The following is a 25,233-nucleotide window of genomic DNA, read 5'->3' as shown; positions in this document are numbered from 1 at the left end:
GAGGAGAGATGTGTGAAAACACAGAGTTATTTGTGCTCTTTGGTCGTGTACCAAATAGGTTAAATCCTTATCAGACTTGATTTGGCAGTGATGCCATCTGTGCGAGACCTGGTGTGGAAGAATGATTTTGAGCTGTACGTACGTTTGGGGATCTGAGGTGTTAGAAATTCATGAAATACATGCATGGATGTTGTTTCTCTCTTTATTTCATAGACTCATAGAATGGCTTGTGTTGAAAAGGACCACAATGCTCATCCAGTTCCAACCCCCTGCTATGTGCAGGGTCACCAACCAGCAGCCCAGGCTGCCCAGAGCCACATCCAGCCTGGCCTTGAATGCCTGCAGGGATGGGGCATCCACAGCCTCCTTGGGCAACCTGTTCCAGTGCCTCACCACCCTCTGAGTGAAAAACTTCCTCCTAATATCCAACCTAAACCTCCCCTGTCTCAGTTTAAAACCAATTCATCCTGCATGTGGCTGATTGCTTTCCATGCCCATACACTGGGACATGTAGGAAACCATAGGATATATCAGTGTGTGGTTTTTGTGTTTACTTGGTGTTCTTTTAGAAAATGAGCAAAGCTAAGTTGTTAATCAATTCAGGGTGGAATGCCATTGTTCTGTAATAGGCTGTAGCAGCCCTCTCTTTATTGGGTGCAACTTCAAATTAACCTAAAACAATGGCTTCTAATTGTGGTGTTGTTGGGGAAGAAAGGGGAGGGAGGAGGAAAAACTCACTGCATGCATCAGCCTCTAGTTTTAGCATCTTCAAAATTAGCATGAGCAATTGGTTTTGGGGGTTTTTCCTGTTTTTAGCAGAAGGAATCTCTGGTGGGAATGCTGGAGTTCTGTCATACTGTAAGCAATGGAAACCAATGAGATCTGCTGAGAATCTCAGGCAAAATTAAATATATTCAACACCTCACTGCCAGCATGTAGTGGCTCTTTAATGTTGCAGTGTATTGGAAAGAATACAGAATTTGGGTGGTACTGTGTGGAGCCAGGAGTTGGACTCATTGATCCTTATGGGTCCCTTTCAACTTGGGATATTCTGTGATTCTATTAACAACCTCAAACAGTGATTTACTCTGAAGCTACGAGCTCCTCGATGCTGTTTAGATTTATTAGATAGTAATTAGAAAACAGCTTTGAGTCTTCACCTCACTGTGCAATTCATGGCTCTGTAGGGACTTTGTCAGTGTACAGTAATTTGTATTTAACAAATACACACAGCATTGCTGACACTATTAAGAGCCTGGGTGAAAATCAGTGAGGAATCGACATCAGCTGTGAGGAGCAGCGTTAGCAGTGGTAACAGCCCTTCAGTAGTGTCTGCATGCATGTTACTATTGATATCTATTTTAAAATCTTGGGTTTTTAACCAGAAACATGCAAGAGTTTTTCCACTGTGGTGGTGGTGGTTTTGAAGTCAAAGTCGTCGCTCTGGAGGAGTTCAGTGCTCTATCTGTGCTTTGCTAAAAGCGTTATCTTTGCACTGCGTGTGTTTTTCCACCGTGCTCACCCATCATAGAGAGCACCTGAAGGACTTTGCTGCTTTCTTTCGTAAGGTGCAGCACCTTCAGGCCGAGTTGTGCTTGTGGAGAGTACTGTCATGGGCTGTCCAATTAGCCAAGGAAAATGGGAGTTGCTGCCTCTCCAAACTGTATGCAGTTCAGTTTGCATTTGAGTGATGAAATTATAAATATGCATAATAAATTCAAGGACATGAGGATACTGGTGGAAAATACATCATAGAATCATAGAATGGCCTGGGTTGCAAAGGACCACAATGATCATCCAGTTCCAACCCCCTGCTGTGTGCAGGGTCACCAACCAGCAGACCAGGCTGCCCAGAGCCACATCCAGCCTGGCCTTGAATGCCTGCAGGGATGGGGCATCCACAGCCTCCTTGGGCAACCTGTGCCAGTGCATCACCACTCTCTGGGTGAAAAACTTCCTCCTCATATCCAACCTAAACCTCCCCATCTCAGTTTAAAACCATTCCCCATTGCCCTGTACTATCCACCCCCATAAACAGCCATTACCTCTCCTGTTTATAAGCTGCCTTCAAGTAGTGGAAAGCCACAATGAGCTCTCCCCAGAATCTTCTCTTCTCCAAGCTAAAACCTTGGAGCTAAAAGATGCTTCTCAAATCCATGCTGGAGGCATTAGTAGCTGATGTGTCCTAACTGTAGTATCAGCTGTGGGGATGTGGCACTAAGGGATGTGGTCAGTGGACATGGTGGGGTGGGTTGGGGTTGACCTTGGAGTCTTAGAGGTCTTTTCCATCCCTTAGGATCCTATGGTTAGAGTTAGGGTAGTATGGTTAGGACTTAATGATCTTTAAGGCCTTTTCCAACCTGAGCAATTCTATGATATTCTCAGGATTTCACATCTGTAGCACATAGTAGGGTAAAAGACCTCAGACTGTGATGGTGTTGGCAACAGGTTGCACGGGTGTAGGACTTTTTTTGATGTGCATCCTGAGAGCAGCTAAACCCTGTGAGTAGCATGGAAATGTCCCACACTGAGCAGCTTTGCTCCTGGAGTGCTTTTCCTCCCCATTACTCATCCATTCTCTTTCCAAGCCATATCTGGAAATCGATAGATAGGAAACCCAACCAGTACCTGGGCTATGCCCTGGTTATCAGTGCTCACAAGTACGGAGCATGGCAGCATCATGTGATGTGAAGGGGAACTGAGTTTGTTTGCTTTTTTAACTAGAGCTGGAGATTAATATAGCTTCTTCTATTGAATATAAAGATAAAATTCCAGCTTCTATTGCTTAGTTTTTGTTTCTATCTTTCTTGGAGCATATATCTTCCAGTGTTTGTACAGCGTCCTACCCACGCCAGCACTGAGAGCATTGCTCCAATTTCTTCTCCTTTTGGAGGTTTGAACTTTGATTTTATTATTATTATTATTTAATATCCTTTAGTTATCTGTAGTGGCAGCAGCTTCTAAAGCTTAGCAAGGAATCTGAGTAACTTACAGGTAGGTATTCAACAGTGTATCAAGGAAGTAGGATTTCTTATTTTATGTTAATCTATTTCTATTTTTTTAAACTAAATCCTCTGGTTCGTTTTTGATTTGCCGTTGTATGATTGTAAATTATATGGATGCTGAGACTCTCTGAGATCAGGCACGGCTGGTATTTAAGAGTTGTTTTCTTGTAGCGTTGCTCTTAATGGCATTTCAGTGGTGAATGATTTAATAATTGTTGCCAGAGAAAGTTGTTCAAGGAGTTTGCTGAGCAGAGGCTCTCTGAGAGCTTGGCAGGGTGCATAAGGTTGTTTTTCAGCATGCAAAACTTGCTCAGGTTTCCAGCGTCTGTTTGCTCTTGGTTCCATGCAAAGTGCTGTCAGCACTGACATGGTCTCATTCCTACCCTTCCATGATTATTACGTATTACAAAAGGACTTGATGCTGTTTTCTACAGTTAGAAATTTCCATCTGTTTTTTGCAAATTCCATACCAATAGATAGGTAACTTGAATTTTCAAAGAACTGAAGCTTTAAAATGTGGTGTGAATATCATAGAATCATAGAATGGCCTGGGTTGAAAAGGACCATGATGATCACCTGGTTTCAACCCCCTGCTATGTGCAGGGTCACCAACCAGCAGCCCAGGCTGCCCAGAGCCACATCCAGCCTGGCCTTGAATGCCTGCAGGGATGGGGCATCCACAGCCTCCTTGGGCAACCTGTGCCAGTGCCTCACCACCCTCTGGGTGGAAAGGCTTCCCAGTATCTAACCTAATGAACCTTGCGTGAACCTAAAACAGGTAAGATGCTGAACAACCGTTTTGACTTGGTCAAGATATTAGATGATAACATTAATGGATCACCAGAAAGACCAAGCAAAAGATTCCAAGATATCATTTCTGGGATCTCACGGTATTGGTTCCTTCCTTCATTTTTCTTTCAAATTTGATTTTTCAGAGTGTTTTTTGTCTGACTGAAGCTGTTCTAAGTAGGACAAATGGAATTTGCTGAGAGGCTTTGTGCTGGTGATGGGGTGTCTAACCTCCCTTGGCAGGAATCCAGTGCCAATGCTCTGCCAACACGTGGTGGTGGGATGTCCTCAGGTGCTGCTTCCATTTCCTTTCATCTTTCTCAGGGGATTTGTTTTCAAATGGGTTTTGCTTCACTTGAGCATTTTGTGAAACTGATCTGGAATTGATAATTAATTTCTCTGAGCTGGCAGAGTGGCTCTTGGTTTTATCATCAACCCATGGGTCTCTGGGCTGAGGCCAAAGATGAAGGATCTCAGTGGCTGGTTTTGGGGAACCCAAGTGGTAGAAGGGATCTGTTGTCCCAAACTCCAACTGGATGCCTCTGTTACCTTTTAGATATTGTGGTTGTCCTCTCAATCGTCTGTGATCTTTGGAGAAAATGTTGAAATCATGGAGGAAATAAGTCATAGCCAAAGCCTGTGTGTTGCTACCTTGAGGGAAGGCTCGGGTTGGATATTAGGAAACATTTCCTCTCCAAAATAGCAGTTGGGCACTGGCACAGGCTGTGCAAGGAGTGATGGAGTCACCTTCACTACAGGAGTCCAAGAGCAGTGAAGATGTGGCACGGAGGGTCATGGTTTAGTGGTCATGGTGGGGATGTGCTGGGGTTGGCCTTGGGAACTGAAAGGTCTTTTTCAAGCTCAAGGGTTCTGTAATTGATTTTGTGCCACTGTATATGTGTTTAGCTGTTATATTTCCAGTACGAGTGATGAGGATGTGAAAGCAACCTTTGCATGTCTTTGGTCACTCTTTCCACTCTCTGTGTTAGGCTTTTCTGGTAGAAAAACCAGCACTCTGAACTCATTCTCCAAGGACAGTCATCAGAAAGCATGTAGACTTGAACAGGAAAATCCCAATTGATTCACATTGCATCGTTTTTAAGGGCTCTTCAGAAGGTGAAAACCTAGCGACAGATCTTCTAAATTCAGGATATCCTTTGTGAATGTTGTAACTTTGAAGATTAAGGCTTGTGTTCATTATTTTTTGTTTACAGACTCACTGAACCTTCAGGGTACGTAACGGATGGGCCTGGCAACTACAAATACAAAACAAAATGCACCTGGCTAATTGAAGGAAGGTGAGTAGAATCAACAGCTCTGCTTGCAAACAGTGTTGCTTTTGTTTTTAGATCTCACAATCCTTTTCTTAATTCTTTTGGTTTTTGTTTTTTTTTTTGCTATTCCTAAAACTACGTAGGGTAGCACTTAGTTATTCTTGGAAAATGGGTTTGTTTTGTTGTTGTTGTTGTTGTTTGTGCAAATTGCTGTCTGAATTTATGGCTTCCTGGTGTAAAATCTGCTTTGCTTTGAAACCACGTGGAAAATCAGAATTAATGCACCTGTCTGAGTAAATAAAGGTTTACTACTTATTCAACCATTATTGCAGTGGGCCATGTCAGGATTCAGTCCATATAACTTTAGGCAGCATGAAAAGAAAAACCAACGCAGTTCAAGCTCATGGAGAGACACTTTATGTAATGCTGCACTTGAGATTAATATTTTTTTTTTCACATGAACTTCAGAAGACCTTCTTTGCGAAGATTTGAGCTGGGAAAAGTCCCTTAGACCTGTTTCTTCATCTCTCTGTTGCTGTATATTTGATCTTTATATTGCTTGCAGTGGTCCCTTGCAGAGGTTTTAGCAACATCCCATATAGCATGTACTCTCTGACTGCCTTCTGAGGGATGGGGCAGCAGATAATGGGTGTTTTCCATAGTAGCATGACTGTAAAATTCATCTTTATACTCAACATAGCTTTGATTGGTCAGTTTTGATGCTCTACATTAACAGCTGTATCTTAGATCACATTCCATACTGTTCTGTGACACTGTAAGCAGAGTGGTATGTGGATAGGATCATGTCTTATGAGAGCACAGACTACTTCATTTACATTTAACACCTTCTATACTCAGGTCTCTCAGCATCTTGGATGTTTAGAACTTAATAAAAGACCAGGGGTATGTTTTTCTTTTAGTCTTTTCTTTGGGATGTCTGATGGGTGGGGGTGGAATGGTATTCACTTCATCCACTTCAAGCATTTATTTTGGATGACTGATTTACCTTTGAATGTGTTGGGTGCTTATGTTTGTAAGGGCCAAGCTGTTGGAGAGATCCATCCAGATCCAGAGCACTGCAACTGGGGACCTACCACCAACTGTTAACTGGGAGGAACCCAGTGCTTTGATGTGGTTGAGCTCCCAGTGAGATGCCCTGAGTGGCAACACCTCTTCATTTTTGCAGATAGTAAAACTGCAACTGCATTTGCTTTAGAATTACAAGTTAAAAAAAATGTTTTTAAAGGATGTTATTACAGACAAAACAGCCTCTGCAATTCCAGTACAGTCAGCATAACCCTCAGAGCTTCTTATTTATTTGATTTTTCCTTTAGAGGATAATTTGTCTCGTGTTCTTATCGGAATGGAAATGCTTCTCACAGGTCCTTGATAAGGTCACCATAACCAGTTCCTTCAGCCTCTGCTGATCCCTGGAGGCTTCTTGGAGAGCTACCACTTTGTGAGGCTTGAAGTGAGACAGTACTTTTGTGGTCAGGCATTCAGAGAGATGTCCTTTTCCTGCTTCTGGTTATTTGTACCCTGCTGTCAAAAGATGCTGGTGAACAGAAAGACCACGCTGATTGAAACAGCTGAAACAGGCACCCCTGTGAAAATAACCCAAGCTCTCTGCCAAATATGACATTCCCAGAGAGGTCTGGACTTGGAAAACAGCTTCTGCAGAGCTGTTAAATTCTGCTAAGTGCCTTCACCTCGGTGCTAGCACACTGGTATGTAGAGGCCTTTTGAGGTTAGCAAGTAAAGGCACAAGCTAAATAAGCAAAGACACCAGATACATTCAGATGGAAAGGAAGCCACGTGTTCCTTACTTTTTCACACCACTCCTGACTCTTGGCTGCTGTGTGTGCTGCTGTGTCCTCGTGCCGGGGGTGTGAAAGGCAAAGCAGATGTGGTGCAGCCCAGACATCCCATCTGAGGCTGAGCCTGAAGCCCCACGCCATGCAATTCTGCAAACGAGCGCTCTCTGTTAATGAGTTGCTAGCTCTACTGTAGGTATTCTTTCTTTCTGCTCTGAAGCTTTTATTGATGAAGTATTCCACGCTTCTCCACAGCTGTCATGCCATTAAAATAGAAGCAAACCCCCTACAATTTCTTAGAGTGCTTTGTTTTGAAAGGACGAGCACTCTCTGTACTTTTCCTTCAGCGAGACGTTATCCTTGAGTTACACCTGCCTCTCTTTTTCCAAAGGCATGGAGAAGATCAGCGTGCCTACCAAAAAGCATTCTTTTGCAGAACAACTCCCTAAAGAATTCCTCTTCTGTTAGAAAGAAGGACTCGATGGCAGGCTGACATTGTATTAATTTCTTTGATTAGGATGAACAGTGATTTCATCTGTACCCAAGGGCAATGTACTGTTGAGAGATCCTAATCACTTTCATCTATCCTTTTCTGGCCATGGGTGGGAAGAGGCAGCGTGGCTATGGATTCAGAGCCTTTCATCTCAGGTCCAAGCACAAAGCTGGTGGGGTTTTCACCCTCCCTGAGCTGAGCGTTAATGAGATTTCTGCTGTGGCTCTGGAGGGATTCTCTTTAGATGTATCTTTACGTGTGAGCAGTGAAATTAATGGTATCTAAACGTTCATTGCACGGTTATGGCTTTGTGGGCATCTTTTGTGCATCGAATGGAAGGAACATTGGTGAGTAAACCAAACATTTTTCTTGCTGATGCATCTCAGGTCACACCTCTACATTCAATTGTTGAATGGTTTGAGTTGGAAGAAACCCTTAAAGGCCATCTGGTCCCATTCCCAGAGCTCCAACAGGTGCCCAGAGCCCCATCAGCCTGACCTTGGGTGTCAGCAGGGGTGGAGCACCTCCACCACCTCTCTGGGCAACCTGTGCCAGTGCTTCGCTACCCTTATGTTTCTGATTTCCAGTTCAGAAGGACTTCTTTCAAGACGGCTTTTCAAGATCCTGCAGAAGTGATAGGGTGATAAGTTAATAGAAGAAAGCTTTCTGCCAACTTCCAGGCAACTAAATAGTCTGTCATAATTGTGTCAATCTGCAGAAAATCCCTTGAAGTAGGAAAAAAAAGGATTGTTTAATGGTGGCTGTGATTCTTTACATGTATTGTATGTGCAGATTTTCTTTGCTTACCCCTGCAGAGCCCTATCATTAGAGGTAAAGAGCAGTGGGCTGGTTGTGCGTGCTCTTCAATTTCTGCCCTCTGTGGTGGGGGAAGATTTAAGGACACAGTTGTTTTTCTGACTGTAAAGAATCTGTTCCCTTAATAACAGTGGAGCGTGCGTGCCAAAAATGAAAGCCATGACATGTTTGATGCATCTACATTTGCACTAAAACTGTTTCAGTCTTGTTTAGAGGCATGCTTCACATTGCAGGAGCTTGCTGGAAGGACTTTGCTGTGTGTGTGGAGTGGCTAATTCCAAATCTTTTAATTCTTCTTTATTATTTTTTTTACAGGCCAAACACAATCCTGAGGCTTCGATTCAATCACTTTGCCACAGAGTGCAGTTGGGACCACTTATATGTGTATGATGGAGATTCAATTTACGCTCCTTTACTGGCAGCTTTTAGGTAAGTTCACTTGTTAAGAGTCTTAACTGTAAGCAGTGCTATTTCTTTAACTTGGAGCCTGAATCAGATGTGGCTTTTAGCAGCATAAATATGTTCCAGTAACCTAAATATATAATACTGCCAGTACAGCACATACAGTGTTCTTTTGTGCAGTCATCGGCAGCATCAACAATTATGGAGTTGTTTTTGCTTTTACAATGAACAGATCATGTTACTACACTGTAGCATGAAAGTATTAGTTTTTCCCTTCCAAATCCTGATTATTTTAGGCACAGTCATTGTCATCTGGTTGTGCTGGGGGTGATTTGGTGTGCTGGCTCCTTCAGAAGCATCAAACTGCCCCATTTATTGAGCATGACTGTGACTTAAGTTCAGCTTGTGGCATGTTCACGCTGACACAAGGCAGAAGCCAATTAATCAGTGCTGCAGCCATGTGGTTCTTACAGAACAGCATCTTGGTGTTCAGAAACAGCAGTGGTAAGTCAGCCTATAAACCTCCAAACTCTAACCTGAGGTTAAAGCAGAGCATGCAAACAAAGCGTTAGGGCCATCTCTCCCCATTTGAAGAGAAGAAGAAACCACCTCTCTGCTAAAAAGAACCTGGAATCCCTCTCCTGGTATCATGTGCTGAATTGATATGCGTGAAGAGGAAGAAATGTCATCTTGACTCAGAGTCATTTTGCTCTAATCGAGGTAATTTTTAATACGCCGTTGAAAAGGTGAAATGATCGTGATTTGTGCCTGCAGTTCCTGGTGTGTTTTCCAAAAATTAATAGGCTTTCTAAATTGAGGTTAGAAGTAGTTCATAGCATGAACAATTACAGTTCAGACTTGAAAATCATCTGTAAATCACTGGGAAGTCTGTGCCCGAGGACAAGCAAGCGTGAGCTTAATACAATAACATTTTTGAGGTAGGAAAAAAAACTCCATTTTTTTTTTCTTTTTTCTAATTGCTTCTTTAGATGACATTTGAGTTTCATCTTCATTAGTACTGTGCTGTGTTGTTCACTAAACCAAGTTCAGGAAACAGCAGATGCTTCTAATTTTGATGAAGTGCGAAAAAGGCATCTGTTGAAAAATACTTTTCTCCAGTACAAAAATAAATGCTCTACGATTTCTCAAGCAGTGTTCACATTTTATTTATTTTCTTGGCTCGTATTAAGTTTTAACATTAACCAAAGCCATCTTTTGCTCTTCACTATTTTTGCACCGTGCCGGAGGACTTGCAAGACTGAGCTTTGTACCTCTGGGCACTGTCAGCTTTCTGAGTTTGTTGATAAACACTGTAAATTCCTCCCAGAACTCTCCAAGGCTCAGCTTTTTTTTTTTCTTTTAAACCTCACTTCCTTCTCTGCTCTCATTAACTTTCTCAACCTTCTGATGTTCACATGCGTTTGTTTAAAATATGATGTTTATCCTGGAGATCCTCAGCACTGGGGCTATGGAACAACTGAAATCAGTTTTATCCATTTTAGCTGCAAGAAAGAAATTTCAGAGAGTCCTAAAATCACAGAATGGCCAGGGTTGAAAAGGACCACAGTGATCATCTGGTTCCAACCCCCTGTTATGTGCAGGGTCACCAACCAGCAGACCAGGCTGCCCAGAGCCACATCCAGCCTGGCCTTGAATGCCTGCAGGGATGGGGCATCCACAGCCTCCTTGGGCAACCTGTTCCAGTGCCTCACCACCCTCTGTATGAAAAACTTCCTCCTAATATCCAACCTAAACCTCTGCTATCTCAGTTTAAAACCATTCCCCCTTGTCCTATCACTATCCACCCTCATAAACAGCTGTTCGCCCTCCTGTTTATATGCTCCCTTCAAGTATGGAAGGCTGCAATGAAATTTCCCCAGAGCCTTCTCTTCTGCAAGCTAAACAAGCCCAGTTCCCTCAACCTTTCCTCACAGGAGAGCTGATCCAGCCCTCTGATCATCTTATTGCCCTTCTCTGGACCTACTCCAAGAGCTCCAAATTCCTCTGCCACAAACATGTACGTAGAATATCTGCCATCATCTCTTTACTGAACTCCTTTACTGAACTCCTGAGTGTGTGAGGTGGTCCCATCCTGTACCGTGCTAAGCTTTGCTTCCATGAAGCGTTGTCAAAAATGCATTTGCTGGTTTATACTGGCAATCATAGGCAACGTAATGCTGTTTAAATATTTTGCTTCACATACACTATAAGGGAGCAGGGAGCTGATTAAAATCCAGTGTTCTCATCCTCACTGAATGGTGAAATCTGAATAGCATACACTCTGTCATCTGTGAACTTCGTTGCTGTTATTTTTTGCTCCATGTTAAACGTTTACTGGAGCTGCTCTTGAGCATTTACCTTTGTTTTGGGCTGGTCAGCATGCTGTGTTCTTTCTGCTCACAACGACCTCTTTCTGCAAGACCTTTGGCCGCCCCGAAGCACCTCACTGTGGTGTTGGGCACAGATGGATGGTCACAGTGACAGCACTGACAGATGGCACTGGCTGCCCCATGGACATTGCTGCCTGTGAGCTGCCCTGCCATCCTCACATGGGAGCAGTCCCCTTTCTCTGGCTGCTGCCCGTCAGATTGGCACTGCCAAACCCAGCTTGAGACAGAACATGGGGTGGTTGCGTTGGAAGGGACATTCAAGGCCCTAACCCAAAGCCAGGCCAGCTTGGATGGGGCCCTGGACAACCTGATTTAGTGTCTGATTTAGTGCTTTGCAACCCCATGTGCAGCAGGGCGTTGGAACTGATGATCTTTGAGGTCCCTTCAACCCCAGCCATTCTGTGATTCTGCCTTCCTCATCTGTTTGGCCCCTGGCCATCAGATTGGTCACTAGCTGGACGTGCTCCAGTCTGTTTTGTGCTGGGGACCTCAAATTGGAACCAGTGCAGTCTCATGAGACCTCTTGGTTCCACTTCCCTCAGCACATTAGTTAGAAACTTCCTGTTCTTTGCTTCTCCTCCTTCACTGTGCACGCATGTTATGTCTCCTCTGACCCCACTCCTGTGTTAGGGTTTGTTTTCCTTCCACTCCCCCAAGCCTCTCTTTCAGTGCCATTAATCATAACTCGTATTGCTGCCATAGGCACGTGTAAATGCTCGTGCTTTCTTTTGCTTTGTCCTCAGCACCCTTCCTGAACCACTCTGCAAACCCTGCTCACACCCTGCACTCAGTTGTGTTGTATTGCTTGCAAGCATTAATTGACCTGCTGCACAATGTCCCTCACTGGCAGTTACCCTGTATGCTGCCTGTGAGGCAGCTGATGCTTTGAATAAGTGTGATTTGCTCAGTCAGAATGTCTCTGGAGTGGAAAAGGCCACTGTGGTCCCCAACTCACTCTCACTGTGCCCACTGTCCACATCCCTCAGTGCCACCGATGCTGTGTGCCCCTTGCAGGTGCTGCAGCAGCAGTGCTTATTGCTGTCCTTAATGAAACAGGGAAGATGCTTTCAAGAAATAGGCTTGCTTTGGTTGTTGCCAGCTCTCAGTAATCACTTGGGTTGGTTTTTGGTAATTGGTATTGTACCAGTTTTGTCTACTGAAGAGCCCACTTCTGGGAGTCATCTCCTCGCACAAGCACGTTAGCTTTTCCTTTAAGAACAGAAACTTGAGATCTGTTTCCTTATCCTCCTCCCCCGTTTTCTTTTGGCATTGATTTATTTTTAATCTGCTGTAACTTCTATTTTGGGTTTGTTTATTTTACGCTTGTTTTTTTGCTGTGGGGAGCGTGGCTAAAGCACAGGGAGTGCTTTAATAAGGTGCAGTTTTGCACACATGTACCCAGATAAACTAAAAAGAATGATTTTGCACTCTGTGTCAGGAGACTGAGAAGCCAACATGCCATCAAGTTTTGGTGTCACCTTCATCCTTCTGCTTCCCTGTGATGTGAATCCTGCATTCCCCCTTTTCTGTACACAGCTCCCATCTTCCTCCTTGCTAAGCCTTTTCATCTCTGCCTTCCTGGCAGGTTCTGTCTTGAGGGTGAAGGATGAATCCGTGCTCCTCATCCTGCTACCATAGCAAATGAAGGAAAAGGAAGGAAGGAGATGCTCTTCATTTTAGCTAATTCCTATTGGTGTGTGGTGCAGGAAAAGAGATCAAGGCACAGTGTGGGGTGATGGCAAAGTTGGGTGCCCTACTGTTGTTTTCGCTGACTCAACAAGTCCAGTGCATAGCAAATGGAAGTGTTTCGGGCCAAAACAGGGGCTTGCCTTACAGCTTTTAAGAAGCAGTGCCATTGGGCAGCTTGGCTGAGTAGGAGTATTTGTTTGCTTTGGAGTAGTGGTGGTTGCAAAATGGTCTGCAGCTTTCAAAACCAAATGGAAGTGGCGTGTTGTGAAACAGAATGATCTTGGCCAGAGCCCGAGAGATTCTGGATTGTTGTTTAAGGGAAGTTTTCCATAAGCTGTTATTCAGATTGTGCCTGCAGGATTTTTTTCCTAAGGGTTGGAAAGGACCTCAAAGAGATGACCAACCCCCTGCTAAAGCAATTCCCTACGGTGGGTCATAAAGGTCAGCATCCAGATGGGTCTTGAATATCTCCATAGAAGAAGACTCTGCAGCCTCTCTGGGCAGCCTGTTCCAGTGTTAAACTTGTGCAGGTGGGATAAATCACACAGGTCGTTCATTTGAATCTCACTCTACCACTCAATACCCGTGTAGCAACATAAAACACGATTGCTTTCCTTACCTGTCTGTCTGTCTGTGCCTTGGAAGTGCCACCAGCACACAGAGAATGTCCCTCGTGCTCTTTGTCGTCAGGGAAGCAAAAAAAGGTAGTGAGGAAGGAAGGAACAAGGAGAACTAATGCTGTGGAGGTACTTGCCTTCTTACCAAGCAAATCCCCAAAGTGAGATTTCTAAGAGAAAATGACCAACACAAGCCTGGCATTTATATTATTAGAGAAGATGGTTTGAGGGGGATAGCGTGTGCTTTCATTCCTGCTGTTTGTTCTGTCCTTTGGTTGGTGTTTGCTGCTTTGCTCTCCCTGCTGCAGGGCCTTCCAGCTGAATTCCTGCGTCGTATCAGGGATATATGTTGCAAGGATGAGACCAAAGGAGAATAAAACAGAACAAAGGAGTTTTTGGTCCCCGAGCTGTAGTTTGCCTTTCCCTCAATTCTATTCAGATGTCTGTTTTCCTGCGGTGGAGGCGTGCTGTCCTACAGTTTGCATTACAAAGGAAAACTGTATATGAAGCAAATAGCAAAGAGAAGTTTATTAGGCTTTTTGTTCTTTGATATTCTGGGAGACGGCCTTTTGGGAGAGATCATCTGCAGATCAGAAGTCTGAAATTTCAGAACGAAGCTGGCACCTCTGATGCACGTAGAAAAAAGCAGTGTGTTTTGCCTTTTAATCCTGTATCCTTGAGATCTGAAAGGGAAAAATAATTGGCCTCCTCACAAGGAAATACGTATTGAGCTCCATATCTGCAAATGTGCTGCTGTTGTTTAGCCAAAACACGGGGTGAGGTCACAGCATCATTATGGCATGTTGGTGAAACGAAGCATGAGGTTGGGTCAGTGGGATGGGATGACTTGTGCAGAAAGGACCATTGTGCAGGCTGGATATTTACCCTGACATAGGTAATGTGTCTCTGGCATTTGTAGGGCAAACACCCCCCCCGTTGTACAGCAAAAGCCTTCAGTCGGGATCTCTGCAAGCACATCATTATATTGTATTACAAGCACAGAAAAATTTAGGTCACAAAAAGTGTTTTACAGGTGGTGTGAATGGGTTGCTGTGGTCAGCTGTGGGTTCTTTCCGTAGGTGCAGAAATGCACTTAACCTGTGCCAGCAGCCATCTTCAAAGCTCCCTGTTCTGAATAACTCTGAAACGAGGAAAAATAAGATCTTTTAAGGGGAAAGACTCTTTTCATCCTTGCTTTTAGCTGCTCTTGCCCCTGGATGTGCAGGATCCCTGGAGTGCAAGCTGGGTTCTGCTTTTCTAGGACCCCATATTTGTGCAATATTGGAGGCTCTGCTTTCAGAAAGCTTGGGCTTGGCCTTTGATGGAAACAGGACGCAGACTGCGGGGGAAATTACTTCTGTGTAAGAAAAATAGCAGCCAGCTATTAATAGGTGGTTGTAGATAATATACTTTGCTTAGGTAAAGGATTAAAAAAAGATTCAGTAGACCTTCAGAGTTATGCCTGCTCTTGTGTCTTGTGTAAGGGAGGGATTAACCTTGTTTTGTGGGTGTCAGGCTTCTGTTAAAAGAGGGATAAACATTCCCTTTCAGATAGAAGCTATTTTGTGCAATAGGTAAATTGTGAATGGTTCATTTTTTTTTCAAGAGACATTTATTCTTGCCAGTTTACTTCAAGTATTTAGACAATATATTCTATAAAACTGTACTGTGCCTGCTTGAATAGAATCAAAGACTTATCTAGGCTGGAAAAGACCTTCAAGAGCAGCAAATCCAAGCATCAGCGTGACCCGTGGAGTCCCATCCCTATGCCATATCCTTCACTGGCACATATCTTGAATGCCTTCAGGGCTGGGGACACCACTACTTCCCTGGGCAGCCTGTTCCTATTCTCAACCATTCAGTGAAGAAATTCTCCCCTCTCTCCAGTGTGGTGCGTTTTGAGAGCATTTCCTTGTGTCCCATCACCTGTTGCATTGAGATAAATGGTTTTGGCCACCATCCTCGTTTCTGTCCACTTCTCTCCTCAAACTGGAAGGATCTGTCAGAACTTGGAAGCCTGTTGGGGTTGATCAGAAGCATAAAATCAAAGGATGAGATGGGGATAAGGAGCGTGGCAGCCTTTCAGGTTCAAAAGGACGGGAAGAATGGATGTGATGAGTCAGATAGAGCTCTACACAACAGGAGGTGGCAGAAAGTGGTGAGTGAGGGTGGTTATACTGACTTCTCACAGTGGAGAAGCCCAAGCAGATGTGAAGCCAGCAAGGGCTTCCCTCTATCACTGCAGAGTTGAATTGCTGATCTGCCTGCTGCAGATGATCCAGGCAAAGAAAAAAGCAAATAGATTGCATTCTGCAGGTCAGAAAGTGCCTCAACTATGGGTTTCCAGCAGCTGGATAACTACACCACCAGCATGCTCTGTGCTTGCTTCATTTGTTGCAGTCTTTCCCAAGGATTTGCTTAGAGGGAGATGCCTGGTTTGACAGTCCTGTCATTTGGCTTGGTACAGCGGGTACTGTGCTTCTGTGACATTAATTTCTGTCTTGAAATGTGTCACCTTGTTTCAGGAACAGACCCTGTTTAAACTGTTGGAGAATAAGCAAGAGAGGAAAGTAGGTTTTTATAGATATAGGAAAGCAATGATTGCAGACAGCTTCAGGGTTACTCAAACCGAACACTTTTATTGTACATTTATCTTTCAGAGGAACCCACTTGGCTACTTCAGGGTTTTCTATTTGCATTCCTTCTTCAGTTATTCCTTCTTTCATGCCAAAATCACGCGTGCTGACAGCAGTGGTAATGCTGTTTTCAGTGCCCTGAGATTTGTTAGGACTCTTTGGTTGGTAACGTGGCCTCTGTTTGGCACATAATTAAGACGTGTGTTAATAAACTGGTCCCTTTGGAATGCAGTTTTCTCTTTCTGAGAGGTCTTGTGTGTTCTTAGTTCATTTGGAATGGGTTTGTTGGAGTGTGCTCACAAGTTTGATATATTTTCTTTTGAAATGTTTAAGGAGCTCTGTTGAAGAAAACCTGTCTAATAACTGCCCTGTGAAAATGGTAATTACTGTATGCAAATTCGTTATACTTGAAATAGATGCAAATAAATACTTTTGGTTTCAATTTTCTATTCATACCTATATGCATACTGTGTTTGCTCTCGTTGTTTTGCTCCCTTTTGTTTCATTTCTACCTTTTTTTCTTTTCCTCTTTCGCAGTGGTCTGATTGTTCCTGAGAAGGACAGCAATGAAACGGTCCCAGAAGTTGTAGCTACTTCTGGATATGCTCTTCTGCATTTCTTCAGTGATGCTGCTTATAATTTGACAGGGTTTAACATCACATATAAGTAAGTGGTACCACTCCAAAGTGATTTGTACATTGCATAAATGTTGCAGGTTGAGCAGAAGGAGGTTTCCTCTTCCCTCAATCTTGTCTTGGAAAAAGCAATTGCCACTGAAGCATGTAATTACGAGCAGATACTTGAATTTAGATTCTATCTTTATTATACTCTTACACTGGCTAATAACTGTAATGTGCTCAGCATCAGCTTCAGTTGTCAATTGTGAGTGTGGGCAAATGTTTGCTCAGAAAGGACATCATAGTATTTATATGATTAGATGTTATGTGATCGTATTCAGGCAGGCAGAACTGATATATTGTGTGTCCTTATGCATTTTGCAGAGATGCTTCTGCACAGAAATGCTTTTGCATTAGTGCCTGCATTTCACTTGGGACACTGGATGGGACCTATTACTGAGAAACCTTCAGCAGTTAACCGTGGAACTCTGCTTTTAATTGGATTGAATGGCTGAATCTGACTTCTTATTCTAGAATGGTTTTGTTCTGTTTTGGGTTTTTTTGTTTGTTTCATATTTAAAATAGGAAACATATACATATGCTCATACAAATGACATATGTGCTGCACCAGGAGGCTTTAATTTGGGTGTAAATTTAAGAAGTTTTTAGCTCTATCTTCAGAAAGAACCAGCTGCAAAGTCCTCGGTCACAACCGACTAAATTGAGTTCGCTCAGTTTTGAAGCCAGTTTTGGTGCTTTCCTCCTTTTTAAGCACTTCAAAATGCAGTCAACTGTTTGAAAAACGTGGGGCATCCAGAAGGAAACGAGCTTTTGCCGTGTTGCCTGAAACACGGGAGCTGAAGCAGTTCATTTCGAAAGGTTGGCTGATACCATAAACCCTGACACCATCTACTGCCAGCTGTCAGCATTGCACTGATGCGGTGGTGGTGAAGCTATAGCTGTAGGCATCCCTGTTCATTGCAGGGGAGTTGGACCAGATGGCCTTTATGGGTCCCCTCCAACTGATAACATTCTGAAATTCTATGAAGTTCTCTCCAAGCGTAATCTGCCTTTATAATTTTCTCTATAACTTCTTAATGTGTCTTTAACTCTTGATGATTTCAAACCATCTTCAGGTACTGTTTTGTGTGTTTTTCTCCTGTCAGTTCTAGTTACTAGATTTCCTCTTAATGTTTTTGAGGAGTAATGATTTATTTCTTTTGAGTTTAATGGTCTTTAGAGTTACTACTGGAGGCAGATATTGTGAAATCATGGGCTTGAACCCAGTGATTCACCTGTTGCTTGACAGTAAGAACATTGAGAAGTAGTCCTTGAGTTTTTGGGCAGTCCTTGAGTTGACCCTTTGGGTCCTCAACAAGAATGTGTCTGATTTTGCCTCAATTAAATTGCCAAAGTTATAGAATTAGAAATGATTCAGAAGAAACACACCTTTGGCTTGGGATTTGTCTGAAGCATGTTCATTGTATAAACAGATCCTAGAACAGCATCTGAATGTGAGCAGCTTAAGCCTACACTGCAGAGCCACCACCAAAGCCTTGTGTACTGATGGAATTCTTCACTTACTGTTGGGGATTTTGAGGCAATTTGTTAGCAGTACAACTGGCTGAAAGTCACCCTGGTCATTTTACATAGGTTTAACTCATGAAGTTGGGCAGCTCTGCACATTATAGGTACAGAACAAATGCAGGTCCATCACATCGAACTCCAGATGATTCTTGGTTTGCTTAATAACAAACAACTGAACTGCTGTATTAGCTTCTGTTCAGCATCACTCTTGTTCTAGTTAATAAGGGGAGCCTGTTTCATTACTGATGAACCTTCTTTCCCTGACGTTTGCAGTTTCAATACGTGTCCCAATAATTGCTCTGGCCGAGGAGAGTGCAGGCTCAACAACAGCAGCAATGCTCTTGAATGTGAATGTGCCAAATACTGGAAGGGAGAAGCTTGTGATATTCCCTACTGCACAGATGACTGTGGGGCACCAGAGAGGGGATTTTGCAACTTCAATGATACTAAAGCATGTGTTTGCTCTGCAGGCTGGCAAGGTAAGTCTGAATATTGTGAAGAACCTCTTGTTAAGAGGATGTATGTGGTTCTTGGAAGTGTTTGAGACTGTTCTTGACAAATGTTTATGCTTTAACTGGGAAGAAAATCAAGCTTCCATCCAGCTTCTCCTATTAACAGATTGTTGGGAAGAAGTTCTTGTTAGCAGCTGTGCTACCATACAAAGCCGCCAACTTGACGTGTGCAAGCATCAGATTAAAATGAAATTTGAGAACAATAATTAAAAAAATAATAATCAAAACTGATCCACCCACAACCTTTAAGCCTCAGGGAGCTGGAAGATCCAAATTGGCCACCGTGTGCTGCTTTTTTTGATTGTTTTGTGAGGATCTGAAGCGTGGATGAAATTCTGTGGGTCCTCTAGTTGGACTCAGTGATCCTTGTGGGTCCCTTCCAACTTGGGATATTGTGTGGCTTCTCCAAACTTTCCTCTTTTGTGGCTCTTAATGGGGTCCCACAGAGTAGGAAGTAGCTCTGAAGGGAACCCTGCAGTGAAGCTGCTTTAAGAGCAGCAGAAATATAGATAAAACAAGAAGTGAACAGTTCATAAAAAACATGGCACTGGAAAGGGGAGGAACAAAAAGCAGAAAAGACAGCAAACAGTGCTGTATGACCCTTGATTGTTGGGGCTCCTGAGAGTACATGGCAGGCAGAAAGGTGGTGGGAGATAGATGGCCTTGCGTTGTCGAGTGGGAAGGGGTCTGCACCATCCCCCTGCCATCACAGGGACAGAGAACAGAGCTGGGTGTCTGCTTTGCTTCATCACAGCTTTGCCTGGTCTGGATCTGCTTTTTCCTTCTACAGCCTCTTGTAGTATGTGGTTGTGGTTCCATCACAGGAGTCCCTTCACACCACATCCATTGTAGATCATTTCTGATGAGCACAACTTCCACCAGGCCGTGTTCTTTGCCACCAGTGTGCGGGATACTGACCTCTAGCTGAAATGCTCACTTTGGAAAGCATTTAACTTCTAAAACTGTTTCCTAGGTCCTGGCTGTTCAATTCCTGTTCCTGCAAATCAGTCGTTTTGGACCCGTGAGGAATATTCTCTTCCAAAACTTCCTAGAGCATCTCACAAAACCATCATCCACGACAATAAAATGTGGATTGTTGGAGGCTACGTCTTCAATCATTCTGACTCTCAGAAGGTTTTAGCGTGAGTATAAACCCCAATCACAGAATCTCAGCACAAAAACAGAGATCTGAGAATTATTTTTAGAAAATGCTACTTGACACGCTGTGCTTTGGCTTATGCTCCATGTCCAAGGGGAAATAACAGTAATAAAACTTAAACTCAAGGTTGGAGGTGTGGGAAAATGCTGATAAAGTAGGCAATATTGGAGAAGAAAAGTATAAGTTTCTGTTGCTCTGTGAGTTTTTGGTTCATCTGCTTGTGACAGCATTCAACTGTTTACTGTATGTTTTGTAGGCTGGCTTGTAAATTACATCTAGCCTTGCAGTCCAATTTTGCTTCTGTTTTATTAGCCCTTCCTCATATTGTGTCTGTCTGTATTCAGTGTTTGATTCCTTAATGAAGACACAATGATTCCTGGGGATGTGAATGTTTATGCGTAGGGAATGGGAAACCAAACTGGGAATGGCATTTAGGATGATGCCATTCATGCAGACTGTTTGGGATACTGAACGTTAGCTAGGATACCAAATAATAATTGTGGTTCCTCATTGGAATGCCCCATAAAAACACATTCAGGCTTTCTCTTGAACTCGATGTCATTTTGGGAGATCCAGGCAAAAAACTGAGTTTTTCACTTCCATTGACCTAAGTTAGAGCTGTGCTTTTATTTAGCAGGAGTTACAGGGCAGCTGCAAATGTGTACATTATTGTAAAATAGTTGCAGATTGCATTCATGGTTTGCTTTTTCAAAGTCATGCCTGATTTTTCAACTGATAACCTGTGCCTTCATTACTTTCTCAGAGATTATTTTATCTTGCACAGCTGTAAGTCTGGCAAATACAGTTCATTCGTTTATCTGAAAAGCCAGAGGCCATTTTCAGGGTAGAGTTTTTATCTTATTTCAAGTTCTCTGAAAGAATATGCTTGAATGACAAAGACATAATTAAAAGTGCCTTCTAACAGTGGCAGTTTTATTTTTATCAAGTAATTGGAATTTACCTGGGCTTCAAGTAACCTTTTTCTACTCTTTGGGATGGATCATCTGTTGTAAGTTAGCATAGAAGCAGTGCATCATCTCTTGGTTCTGCAGGAAAGTTAAACTCAGGGTAAAGCCAATCAAGATGTGGATGCTGAGTAGACTTGATGGGATTTTGTTTTTTAATCCATAACAGTGTGTGTGCATACTTGGTGTATGCTGAAATCTTGATAGGACTTCTGTAAAATAAAAGAATTTCCAACACCTAGAAAGAACAAACACGAATTTTCTCAACTTGGTATCAACTTCTCAGGAAATCTTTTCCATTTTTACTACACAGGTATGATCTTATTTCTGAAGAGTGGCTTCCACTGAACAACACTGTGAACTCAGTAGAGATGAGATACGGTCATTCACTGGCACTACATAAGGTATGTTCAGTGCTTTTCATCCCAACCCCAACCATCCCTTTCCACAGCTCAGTCTTGCTTTGGGAGAAACTTCTCCTTCCAGGATTTGTCCATGGGTAATGCAGTCTGTGGTATGCAGGGAATCCTTGGCTTGGGGTCCTAGGAGGCTGTAGTGCCTTTGCTCGTGTGTTCCTCCTTTCCCACTTTTCTCAGACATTCTGAGGCTTGTGTAAGATGTGTGTGATGGTTGGGGTTTATTGGAGTTCACCTGGTTCGTAGAATCATAGAATGGTCTGAGTTGAAAAGGTCCACATTGATCATCTAGTTTCAATCCCCCTGCTGTGTGCAGGGTTGCCAGCCACTAGAGCAGGCTGCCCAGAGCCACATCCAGCCAGTTTCCCAGTTGCCTTTCGTGTAGACCACACGATTGCTGTGAGCTCCCAAGGGTCTGGTTTTGAAGCATCTGTTGTCCAAAGCACAGTAGGAGAGCTGGTGAATTAGGGATTTTTGGAGTCTGTTTTGCAGTAGATCCATGAATCTGTTCTTCCAGCATCTAAAATAAATGGATTTGACCATTTCTTACCTCATTTCTCACCTGCAGTGTCTTCCTGTGGGTGCAGACCACGTGAGAGCAGAATGGCCAGGACTTTGGCTTGCTGGTTCATTTGAGAATAAAGTGACCTATCACTTTGTTGATCCTTGATTTTTTAGATTGTTAAGTAGCTTATTGCAATGGAAGCTCATATTAAACATAATTCAAAAAACTTGAAAAAGTCCAGACAGCACCATCCACAAACAGAACCCTGGAAAAAAACTGAGAAAGATGAGAATCCCTGGCTGCAAGTTACCAGTGCATGTTCTGAGGATAGAAACAGAATCACAGAATGGCCTGGGTTGAAAAGGACCACAATGCTCATCCTGTTCCAACCCCCTGCTGTGTGCAGGGTCACCAACCAGCAGCCCAGGCTGCCCAGAGCCACATCCAGCCTGGCCTTGAATGCCTGCAGGGATGGGGCATCCACAGCCTCCTTGGGCAACCTGTGCCAGTGCCTCACCACCCTCAGTATGAAAAAGGATAACTGTTTGGAACTCAGACACTGTAGTATGTTCACTGTCAGCGACAGGCAGTTCTTTTCTGCAGTTTCCCAAGCAGCACCAGCTATAGCAGTAGAGCTTCCCTTTCCAAGGTTACCATCTTGTTAGCAGCAGAGTGGGGCTCCTCTGGACCCTTTGTATTCATGAGTCACTGTGAGACATCTGGAGAAACCCACAGATAAAACTAGAGAAGATTTCAGGAGCTTCACTCTTAAAGCATGATTAATAAAACTCTTCATTCCAAAAGCACTTAATTTCTATTTTTACCTGGTAGACAAAATTTTGAATGTGCTGACAACAGAGGAGTTTCCATCTTAATTGCCTCTTTTGCCAGGCTGGTTCCTAAATGCCAAACCCATTGGGCTCATTTTAAATCTCTCTTCTTTTAGGATGACATATACATGTATGGTGGAAAAATAGATGCCACGGGGAATGTGAGCAGCCAGCTGTGGGTGTTTAACATTCCCAGCCAGTCCTGGACTCAGGCAGCACCAAAAGCCAAGGAGCAGTACGCTGTGGTTGGCCATTCAGCACACATTGTCACCTTGGAGGATGAGAGCGTGGTCATGCTTGTCATCTTTGGGCACTGTCCCCTTTATGGGTACATCAGCAACGTCCAGGAGTACAACTTAGGTGAGTTTGGGCCCCACCTACCATTTGTTAGCAACTGGTTTGGAAATTGCTGAGATGATGCATATCCAGATTGCAAAACAGAGGGGGTGGCTGCGTTCTTCTCCTTTGAGTTGTATTTATGAGAAATTCAGTCCTACTTTTAGTGTTTGTGTAGCTGTGTGAGCAGACAGCCATGTACTTCCCGCTTTATACAGCTTATTGGATCCCAAAGATGAAAAAGCTGTAATTGAGAGGTGAAGCAGGATAACTGTGAGACATCTAAATTCATTTTCCTTTCTCTTTCTTGCAAAGCAAACATTTTCAAAATTACTTCTGCATCCTCTGAGTACAAAAATGGATGTAACAATTCAGACCAAGCATCCACTTAACTCGATATCCCAACCTCTGTAGCAGTCATTAGTGAATCCTTAGGGGAAAAGGAGAATAACTTTCTGGACTCCCATTTGTCCCATATATCTGGGAACAGTCCAGACTCTGATTTGAGGATGCAGAGATTTCCACTGTTAGCGGTGGAGAAGCGTAGGAAGCTCTCCAGATGAGGTGCTGCCTAAGGCAGCTGCTCAGAAATGGCTCTCTGGAGGCATGTCCTTGTTCTGCTGACCACGTAAGGAACGTACCAAACAAATGTTATTTCAGTGAGCAAGAATATAGAGTCATTAATCACATGTTAGTTTTTAACCAGAGTGCTCTTCATAATCATCCTTAACTTCTGTGCAGTCTGGCCTTAAATATTTAAAATAAAAGTGCTCTCGGGTACAATTCTGAATCAAGCTGCAGTGCTGTCATTTTCATGTCACTGAGATGCAATATATTCCTTCTGTGCTTTTTATCTCTCATTTACTTAGCTTGTCTGCAACATTTAATAAGTGACTGTAAAAGAGATTTTTCTGGTCTAATTAAAAACACTTGGCAGTAATTCTTCGCAGCATGCTTACTCCTTGAAGGAGAATATTTTTGGATGTCAAATCATAGAGAAGGTATCTAATTCTGAGCCAAGTGAAACCCAGTTTGTTTCATCATGAGATTTGTCGATAGGTTACTAACAGAGGTAAATTAACTTGTGTTTTGTCACTCACTTTTTTTCATTTCTCAGCCACAAACACGTGGAGCATCTTACAGACAAGTGGAGCTTTGGTACAAGGAGGGTATGGTCACAGTAGTGTTTATGATCCACATACAAGATCCATTTATATCCACGGAGGTTACAAGGCATTCAGTGCCAACAAATACAGGTTAGCAGATGACCTCTACAGATATGAAGTTGATTCCCGGATGTGGTGAGTACTTCTTGTTCCTGTATGCATCTCACTGTTGTGTGTAGTGGAAAAGAGGATGGGTTTTGTGATAAGGGTACAGTTGCACATAGCTACTTGCATTCAGGACAGTGTGCTCTTCTGTCTGTAAGTTTGATGCCCCTTTATGACAAGAGAATCATGCAGTCACATATAATCAAGGCTGTGAACAAGCCAAGAAATCCTTTTTCATCTATCATTGTATTAAAGCTGAAAGGAAAACTGTTTAATGGTATTTTTTTGCCAGCACTTCAGACCATGCATATGAACGTGGCTACTGTAATCAAGTGAGTGGTAATTCATTCTGCATTAATCCCACACAAGAATTTCTATGCATCCCCATTTTCTTCCGGCCCCTAACTATTTGAAATATTTGTTTCCTAAACTGACATCTTCTGTGATTGCTTTTTGCCCAGAGGTGAGTTTTATTATACAGCTATAGCAAAACTTCACAACTTTGAGCTGTAGAGGCGAAATACATTTTCGTCAGTGTTGTGTTTGTCTTAATTTATTTTTAAAGGCTCTGTGTGAATACGAAGGCTGGTATTTGAATGGCCATGTGTCATTTTGAGTCACTATCCCTCTGTTTTTTTGAGAGTTTAAAGTAGTATTTCTGCAACAGCTGTTGGTGAGTTTTTACTGATGAGTGAAGTAACTAATTGCCAAAAATCTGCCTTCCTGCTCAATCGCATGCAGCGACAACCACACTTCCTATCTTGGTTCATTTGTTCTTCCCGTTCAGCTTGGCAGATCTGGCTGAATAGGCAGAAAACATCATAAATGGGACAATATCTGCCCAAAGCATTCAGCAGCAGCTTCCTTTTATGTTTGTTTTGTCAGCCTTGTTGGCTGGCAGGGCAGGCAGCAGTCACCCTGCAGCAGGGCACCTAGCGGTGTCTGCTTGTCCTTATCTGTAGGTTTCTTGCTCTGCCAACTCTCTCTGATGTTCCATGGATTTCATGGTAAGTTAGGGCAAAAAAAAGCCCTCTCCTCATCCTTATCAGTGACCCTTTGTGTTCAGTGCTGTTAATGATGCTGATTAAAGGTGAGGTCATTGGTAACACG

The 25,233-nt window shown here is 43.1% G+C and overlaps 1 protein-coding gene across 1 annotated transcript in view; it reads left to right on the top strand.

Annotated features, from left to right (window-relative positions):
* The window catches only part of ATRN (attractin), an 87,277-nt gene that overhangs the window by 26,866 nt on the left and 35,178 nt on the right, over positions 1–25,233 (top strand). Inside the window, exons 2-9 of the mRNA XM_052681832.1 lie at positions 5,009–5,092; positions 8,507–8,620; positions 16,463–16,591; positions 18,403–18,608; positions 19,615–19,783; positions 21,079–21,169; positions 22,633–22,876; positions 23,970–24,153. Coding sequence (XP_052537792.1) covers positions 5,009–5,092; positions 8,507–8,620; positions 16,463–16,591; positions 18,403–18,608; positions 19,615–19,783; positions 21,079–21,169; positions 22,633–22,876; positions 23,970–24,153 — 1,221 coding nt within the window. The remainder of the gene's footprint in view (positions 1–5,008; positions 5,093–8,506; positions 8,621–16,462; positions 16,592–18,402; positions 18,609–19,614; positions 19,784–21,078; positions 21,170–22,632; positions 22,877–23,969; positions 24,154–25,233) is intronic.

The sequence above is a fragment of the Tympanuchus pallidicinctus genome, unplaced genomic scaffold (genome assembly GCF_026119805.1).
Source record: "Tympanuchus pallidicinctus isolate F22 unplaced genomic scaffold, pur_lepc_1.0 scaffold2, whole genome shotgun sequence".
NCBI lineage: Eukaryota > Metazoa > Chordata > Aves > Galliformes > Phasianidae > Tympanuchus > Tympanuchus pallidicinctus.
Note: the sequence above shows the minus strand (reverse complement) of the source record. Positions and strands in the feature narration are given on the sequence as shown.